The following is an 8881-nucleotide window of genomic DNA, read 5'->3' as shown; positions in this document are numbered from 1 at the left end:
AAGTCAAGTCAACGGGGTTGCCTGCATAAGTCAATCGACCACTTTCAAATAAGAACGAGGAAGGAGAGCCACTATATTTGAAGGCACAAGCTACAACACCATTGGATTTTCGTGTCTTGGATATCCGTATTGCCCTATCTCACAAACTTGTGTCATAATCCAATCCGCATTCTCGCACTCAGAACAAGATGTAGGAAAGGCCAGAGAAGGAGAAGAGATTATTTTTACATCTTTTGATACAAAATCAAATAATATAGCTGTTAACAGTGTGTTTTTGTAAAAATGCTTGCCTGTCACACGAACCGTTCGTACTAAAACGTATACGTTCAAAATTTGGTTCTTGTAAAATTTTACGAACCATTCGTTTTTATCTGAAAGCTTTCGTCTATTTCATAAAAGCTTTTATATTTCAGGGTTTCCATGATACTTATTTTGTGAATTTTACATAGGCATCTGCACGTAAAATGTGTTACTTGATGTCAACCCCGATAAACAGATGACAAACAAAAAATAAGACAAAAATGTAATCAAATTTGTCCAAAAATAATTGTGATAATATGAAGAAACGGATGTACGCGTGTGCTTCTATGGAAATAAATAAAATTGCATTCCCTTCCAGTTTTCGTGTGTTTTGTGCCATTTATTACTCAAATTATTTAATTTTAATTCAAAACGATGGGTCTTTTGCATTGTCAACCGCTATGAAAACCAAATTGTGTCTTCGTTCATGAAATCGACGAACGAATGGGCAAAAACTTTTTACAAAAACACGCTGTAAGTGTGTACAAGATTTTATGGATCAAAGAAGAATTTTAAATGGAAAATAAAAAAATGGTAGACACCTTCAATTGTTAATTTTAATCTTTTCCGCCAACTTCTTCTTTTTTAAAGGTGTTCTACACGGTATGTTTTTTACATAATTGTGCATACCAACTGTCACTTTTCACAAATCTGAATTTTGTACACATGGTGTGAACCATACCGAAATTTCAATGCATCAAATGCCCTGTTCCAGAACCTGCAAGAAGCTACTACTTTTTACTACGATAACATATTTTCCTTTATGTTATCGGGAAAAATAGTAAAAATTAGTAGATTCTTGTAGTACTGGAACAAACCAAAAGTGTTATGTGCATTCATATGTATATTTTTCGAATAGAACGCGCTCTATTCTCGTCTGTACAACCAAAGGTAAACAGCTGTTTTGTTTGTACGCGATATAAATAAAGAAAACAACAGAAAACGAATGAAAAATAAAATTTTGCCGTACAGAAGGAATTACATATGGGCGAAAAAAAGTGACAGTCGCTATGCATGAATATGTAAAAAACATATCGTGTAGAAACCTCATTATCAAATCAGCTGACTACTTGCAAGTTTTTGGAAATTGCTGTTCGATAACAATCTGCAAATTGTTTGCTTCGAGAGAGTAAAATTGGTGGAAAGAGGTTACTGAGAACTTGCTGAGTGCTTGCAAGTACTTTTCACTTGCCAAATTATCGTACACACCTTATGTATGTCAATAAATTTGTCAATGCATATAAGCTCTGTTCCAGAACTCAAAAGTTTTTTACAATTTTTACCACTTATACGCATTTTGCGTTCCCTTACATAAAATTTATATGAAAATCGTAAACAACTTTTACCACTTTATAAAGTACTGGAACAGGCCAATAATTTTATTACACTCAAATGTTGAAATAATAAATGGATTTATAATAAGCATGTATTTTTTTTTAATTTTTTATAAAAAAACCTTAAATATTTTTTCCAAATATATGTTGTGGTGCTATCAATGAGCCCTTGTTCGCCTCTTCCATTTTAAATTGGACTAATATAATGACATATGAAGATATAAGCAACAGCATCTGTAATCAAAACAAAAAAAAAAAAAAATACATGATAAACATACATATGTATATACGTAAGTTGATTTATTTGAGAAAATAGAAATGACTTAAGAAATAAAGCCAGTTGCTTATGTTCTGTTCATATGAATAAAGAAGGAACGAGCAAAATTCAAACTAGGTTACCCTTTGTCTTTTAGTCTTTTACCAAATACGACTTAAGCAAGAAAGCCAGTCATTATGTACCGAAGCCATGCTACTACCGGTAGCAACAACCGGTAGCAATTTTATTTTAAACTTTTCATTCATAATTATTCTATTAATTTTTACTGTTTTTTGCCGGTCCCTTAAGAAAAATTTGCAGAATTCCATTAATGTTATATTTACCTTTCCGAAACATTTAAAATCAATATCCATATATCCGTTACATGTGAAAATCAGATTCTGGTGCATCATTTGCATTGAATATTCCCGCAAACGCATAAATAAATCACATTCATCAGTGGAGACATTTACATTGTGGATCAATGCGCCAATCGAGTTGTACTGTAATTGTTATAAAATATTAAGGCCTAATAACAAAACAAAAATATTGAAACAGCTTCTCCTTTTTAATGAATTTTTAGCGACCCCGCACCATTTTGTAAGAATTCTACTTTCTGCAAGAAATTAATCACTTAAGGCCTCGGCACATACGGCGCGTTGAGCGTTGTGTTACAACAACCACATGAAAACTTCAAGAACAAACTTGGCATCACTTACACATTTTTCATGTGGTTGTTGTTTTCAACGCGCAACGCGTCGCACAACGTACTGTATGTGCCGGGGGCTTTAGTGGAATGATACAGAAACATTCAAATTCAAAATGTAACGAATGTTCATTCATATTGTTATTAGTTTTTCAAGACATTTCAATTATTATCTCACTTATTTTTACAAAAAATGTCAAAAATTTGTTAACTCAACTGTCAGTGAAATGATGGACAGCTGAAAGACAGACGATAAATGTATGTATGTATGTGTTACTAAGTCAGAGTTGTATTTGAAGACAAACTGTCTTGTGTAAACGCCTAGTAAGTCACACAGGCAGGTTTTGGGTTTTTGAGAATCAATACATGTACTAGAGCTGTTAAATCTAGTGAACTAGTTCAGTACCATAGTTCGTTTGTGTATGATTTATTTCATCAAAACAAAAAGATAATATAACTCATTTGCAGTTTTATCCCGTTTAGACTAGTCATTTTAAATTGACTCGATTTCTAAATCTAACTTTCAAATCCTAGTTGTTTAGACTAGTCCAAGGCATATTCATATAAGGTAAATGCATGAATTACAACAACTAACAAATTTACAAAAACAACATTGTTGTTATTGAAAATTAATTGTCAAAGATAAATATTGAATAATAGGGTCGTTCCAAAAATTTGTTCAGGAAAAACGTAAATACATTTTGAAAATCCTCTAAAATAGAACAAATTTGAATCAAAATGTAAATATAAAGCATACAGAACTGTCGTAGGTCATTGTTATTACACGTTTACGGTGAAAAAAAGAATTTGATGGTAGCAAATTTCGAAGTTTCATATTTCATGAGTAGACCCTATTACATTTTGAAAACTAAATTTACAAAAAAAGTAAGAATACAGCTGATTGTCACTTCTACCTTGTATAAATATGCCTTGGACTAGTCTAAAGCTCTGTTCCTTTACCTGCCTGAGGTTACCATTTCTTACCATTTTTAACCTGCAAAGCGTTCCTTTACTTCAAAAAGCATACAATTTATATGAGACCAGTTCACCACTTTTACTATTTTTTGCCACTGTTACCATTTTTTAAAGTAAAGGAACAGACCATGGTACAATAATTCATAGGTAGGCCAGGTATGAGAATCGCCAAAAAAATACAACCCTGTCGCTATGGCGTAAAACGTCAAAATTGTTTTGATGAATGATAACGGATGAGTAAACAAAGAAGAAGAAGAACGAAATGTTGAAATGAAAACAAAACAGAGTTGAATTTTTTGATCAATAATAAATATCAACTCTGCATGTCAACACGGTTTTGACAGATTAAGCCATAACAAAAAAAAATTGTAATCAGCTGTTAGCTGTGGCCTACCTAAGAATTATTGTACCATGGAACAGACCATAAAATGATATAAGATGTCAGTCAGCTGATTTTTGTTTACATATACATACGCGAATTTGCAAAAAGAATTGCTTGAAAATTAAAAATGGAATGGAATACTGTAAAAAATAATCTGACAAATTGCTATTAAATATATTGTTTACAATTTATATTAAATTAAAGCAACATCCATTTTATTTTTATTTAATATTTTTTTTTCTATTTTTCCGCTTCTGTTTGTTTTTGTGTGTTTGTGTTTACAGTTATTTGAAAAATGTAAATAATAGGGTTATGACTTTTTTACAACCTCATATCCCTGTGTCATATTTGGATGAGCTTTTGCATAAAATTCGATAAAATCTTAATTGCAAGGGGATTCGATAGAAAAAAGCTCACTCACAAAAAGTTTTCAAAGTTTTTATAGTTGAGCTTTTTGGAAACAAATTTAAATTGAATAAAAATTATTTTAGTCATTAATAGGCAAAATTTCATTTATTCGTGCAACAGGAAAAAAATTGTCGAGTATTTTTTTTTTGCATTTCATAGGATTTACAAAAAAAAAAAAAAAAAAAAAAAAATTGTCAAAGTGCTAACTAACTAGATTTTAACAACTCTAACATGTACTCACCTGTCCTGTCATGTGTAAACGCAGGGTTAAATCTGGTTAAATCCAAACGGGGTATTACATCACTACCCAATGCTTAGTTTACATTTACGAAATCCCCACGATTTCAACTGTCAATTCCTTTGTGTATACGTCAAATGAAAACTCATCTGAAATCCATTCGATTTCATTTAACGTTTAATCAATGGAATTGACAGTTGAAATCGAGTGGGTTGCGTAAATGTAAATCAAGCACAAGGCATATTTATAAAAGGTAGAAGTGACAATCAGCTATATTCTTACTTTTTTTGTAAATATAGTATTCAAAATGTAATAGGGCCTACTCATGAAATTTGAAACTTCAAAATTTGCTACCATAAAATACTGCTGTTCAACCTAAACGTATAAAAATATTACCTACGAGAGTTCCGAATGCGTTATACTATGTTTACATTTACGAAATCCACTCGAAAACTCATCTGAAATCGACTGGATTTCATTTGACGTTTGAGCAATGGAATTGACAGTTGAAATCGAGTGGATTTCGTAAATGTAAACATAGTATTATATTTACATTTTGATTCAATTTTTTTCTATTTTACAGGATTTTCAAAATAAATTTATGTTTATTCTGAAAAAAGAAATTGGAACGAGCCTATTATTCAATATTGTCTTTGACAATTAATTTTCAATAACAACAATGTTTGGTCTGTTCCTTTAATTTTAAAAATGGTAACATTGGCAAAAAATGGTAAAAGTGGTAAACTGCTATCATATAAATTGTATGCTATTAAAAGTAAGGGAACACTTTACAGGTTAAAAATGGTATGAAATGGTAACCTCAGGCACGTAAAGGAACAGAGCAGTTGTTTTTGTAAATTTGTTATATCCTAGACAGGCGGCAGCTTTAATTTGCATTAACTGTCTTAATTCAAATTAATTCGTGCATTATCCAAATTCTTAATGTACAAAATCAAGCTGAATTTAAAAAGCATTTAGGTATTTCAATATAGCAATACCGTAAAACAGAACCTGTATTCACATGAGGGAGAGGGCATATTCAATATTCATGCTCTGAGACACAAGGAAAACAAAAAATTACAGTGAAAACAGCAACAAAACAGCAATCAGCTGTTTCGTAAATGCAGAAACTGTCGTCTGTCTTGGTTAAATTAAATACAGTTCTTAATGCAAATTAATACCATGTTTACATTTACGAAAACCACTAGATTTCAACTGTCAATTCCATTGTTCAAACGTCAAATGAAATCCAATCGACTTCAGATGAGTTTTCATTTGACGTATACGCAAAGAAACTGACAGTTGAAGTCGAGTGGATTTAGTAAATGTAAACATAGTATAACGCTGCCCTCTGTCTAGGGTATTAGTTTGCCTTGTCACATGGTACAATTACAAAGGTAGATGCCTCAGCCCAGCTGATCGAATCTAAAACGTCAAAAAACTAGGAATTCGCCATGAAAAATCAAAACAAAAAACCATATGATTCGGTAAGTAAGAGATAGCATGTCTACACTTTATAGACAAACACAAGCGATAAAAAGAGACAACAAAAGACCATTTGGCGAAAAATGTTGACAGTTTACATTACAAAAAAAGTTGCTTTGTGGTAGCAATTCGCCGATGCATCTACCTTTGAAATTGTACCATGCCTTGTCACTACCTATTCAATATGCCTAGGTTCACACCATGATGAAATCTGTCAATTTTTTTTATTGTGAATAAATTGTATAACAACGTAAACAAATATTTTGACATCTTGAAGAATTTTTTGTCAAAATTGAGTTATTGTTGTGTTTCTTACGTGACCTGTAGTGCGATTCTCTCACTCATTTTTTGGGTTACCGACAAATGCCGGTAAAATTAAAATGCCTTTTTAATTGCCGGTAAGTTAGCGATGAATAAAAAGTAGTCGTTAAGTTCCACCGATAGCAAGAGTGGCGTCAAATTTTATTTGAACTTTTCATTCATAATTTTACGTTTCAATTTTATCGATTTTTGTCGGTGAATCGATAAATGAGTTACAGAATCGCACTACTGGTAAATCGATCTTGTTTCACATCAGGTGTGTTCATTTACTCAATAATTTGTACAAATTTGTACAAGTCTAGTAACTTCTTGTAAACGACTAAAGGCCTGAGTACATAAGCTGCCTCGCCTGCTTCCGATAAAAGAATGAACAAGAAAAGGACAACCTAGCTCGAAATTTGCTCGGCCTTCTTTATTCTTATTTTTTTTTTTTTTTTTTTTTTGTTATGTCAGAAATGAAGCAGAAAAGTAAAGTGCAGTACACATTTGGTCCGTTTCAGTACTGCACGAATCTACTAATTTCTACTATTTTTTTCTATATAATAAAGGAAAAAATGTTATCGAAGTAAAAAATAGTAGCTTCTTGCAGGTTCTGGAACAGAGCAATTGTCAGTTTTGAATGTGGATTTTTCGCAATTATCGATATCTGTTCAATCGTCCAGCAACCACAAAATATTTTGTGGTTGCATGATGAATAACAAAAATGAACGGCCACACTAGCAAGCAACCGCAAAGCTGTCATTCAAAACTGACAATGTGTATCCAGCTTAAGGCAATCAGGCAAGGCTGCTTATGTACCTAGGCCTTAAAGGGGAGAGTACATAAGCTGCCTTGCCTGCTTACCTTGCTTGCTTCTGATAAAGAGTAAAGGAACAACATCCAGTAACAATTTGTACAAATTTTGAGTAAACGAACATACATATCATGTGCACAAAATTCAGATTTGTTATATATATATATATATATATATATATATATATATATATATATATATAAATATTTTTTTTTGTTTTTTTTTATAATTACCTTCCTTATACATCTCTGGGTAAGAGCACTTACTATAAATATGCTAGTTAGCATTATAACAATGTAAAGTATACGAACTGTAAAAACTCATTATTAATTTTCATCTAATATTCCCCTAAAGTTTCCCTTTAAACTTACAGTGAACATATTCATCTTGATTTTGTTGTAAATGTATAACATAGGCCGAATTGAATATATTCAAGACCGCCTCGCCATTATAGAAAAATACCGCAAGAAGGTGCCATGCGAAATATTCTCCCATGCGGCTTACAAACGACAAAACACGATTTAAAATCATCTGATTCTTCAAGAGTTGCTTAATTAAGTCAAAGTTAGCCGGTTGATGTTCCAGATTTTGTATAATTGAAACTAAATTCCCATACACGGCTTGCAAAAATTCAAATACGACTTGTACATAAACAGAGTATTCAATGCATTTCATTTGCATGGCAGCCATAAAGAATAGAATGCCAATTCTAAATGAAGTGTCCATTGCCTCAGCAGTTAAAAATTTTCCCAAATATAATAAAAATGTTAACAGCACCACAAAACTAATATCGGAAATTTTTAACAATTTCCATTTTAAGGCGTATTTGTTGAAAGAGTTTGGGCACTGTGCACACTGTACAATCAAGTCATATTCCAATTCAGCCAATAGTTCCAACAAATCCCTTAACTGATTTCCAGCGAAAATAGTTTTTATTTCCATAAAGATTTGCACCCCAACTAAGAGAATATTTTGGGCATAACTTAAAATTTTCGTTATAACATCCAAATCGAATATAAATGAATTATGTGAAATAATCTGATGATGTACATGGCTAGTATAGAGAGCAAAAATGCCAAGAACAATGCTATATATAGAATAAATACTGAACAGAAGGCAATGTAACCAGCAATTTCTGTTCTTATCGATTAAAACCGGTGGTAAGGTTTGCCCGAACAATGAAAATATCCACGAATACATTTTTATTGATTTAATGTAAACAGAATTTTCGTATTTAGACGTGCCGTCCATTGCGTTAAAATACTTTTGTTCTTAAATAATGACTGGTATAGGTTACGTTCTCTTGTTAGGAATTAACCTAGTCAATGGAAGTTGGTTGATTGAAGATATGGCGTAAATAAATGAATGGTCATTAATATCAGCAAGATTAGGTTATTATTTTGTATTGAACTTGTTGAAGAGGATAATATGCTTTAATTTTTAATCGGCTATACAAAAAAAACAGCCAAAAACACATCCAATTTCATTACAATTAAAAATTTCATTACAATATTAAAAATATGTTTTTTTAATAAATAATAAAATAATATTAATAAAGTAAATTTAATAAGTAATATTAATAAAATATATTTAATAAATGATATTAAAAAATAATATTAATAAATATTAAAATAAACTACAATATTTCTTGTTCGAAATCCTTTTCTACCCAATATAATTCGA

At 31.3% G+C, this 8881-nt stretch overlaps 1 protein-coding gene across 1 annotated transcript; it reads right to left on the bottom strand.

Moving 5' to 3' along the window:
* Positions 1-1640: 1640 nt before the first annotated feature.
* LOC141399547 (putative gustatory receptor 98b) lies at positions 1641-8435 on the bottom strand. Its single transcript, XM_073978523.1, has 4 exons — positions 7570-8435; positions 7432-7508; positions 2235-2393; positions 1641-1868 (listed from the first exon to the last, which is right to left on the bottom strand). Exons 1-4 carry the CDS (start codon positions 8396-8398, stop codon positions 1758-1760), a joined length of 1176 nt encoding a protein of 391 aa, XP_073834624.1. The 5' UTR covers positions 8399-8435; the 3' UTR covers positions 1641-1757.
* Between the last annotated feature and the right edge of the window lie 446 nt (positions 8436-8881).

The sequence above is a fragment of the Musca autumnalis genome, unplaced genomic scaffold (assembly GCF_047663935.1).
Source record: "Musca autumnalis isolate F117 unplaced genomic scaffold, ASM4766393v1 scaffold_3, whole genome shotgun sequence".
Taxonomy (NCBI): domain Eukaryota; kingdom Metazoa; phylum Arthropoda; class Insecta; order Diptera; family Muscidae; genus Musca; species Musca autumnalis.
The sequence above is the reverse complement of the archived record's forward strand: the minus strand, read 5'-3'. Positions and strand labels throughout refer to the sequence as shown.

Bases quoted from the DNA above. Each gene is read 5' to 3' on its own strand.
- LOC141399547 (XM_073978523.1), bottom strand. From the start codon at position 8,398: ATGTATTCGTGGATATTTTCATTGTTCGGGCAAACCTTACCACCGGTT. The intron at 7,509-7,569 runs GTAAGTTTAAAG...GAGTTTTTACAG, and splicing joins TCAAGATGAATATGTTCACT to TTCGTATACTTTACATTGTT. The intron at 2,394-7,431 runs GTAATTATAAAA...TAACAATTACAG, and splicing joins CCCAGAGATGTATAAGGAAG to TACAACTCGATTGGCGCATT.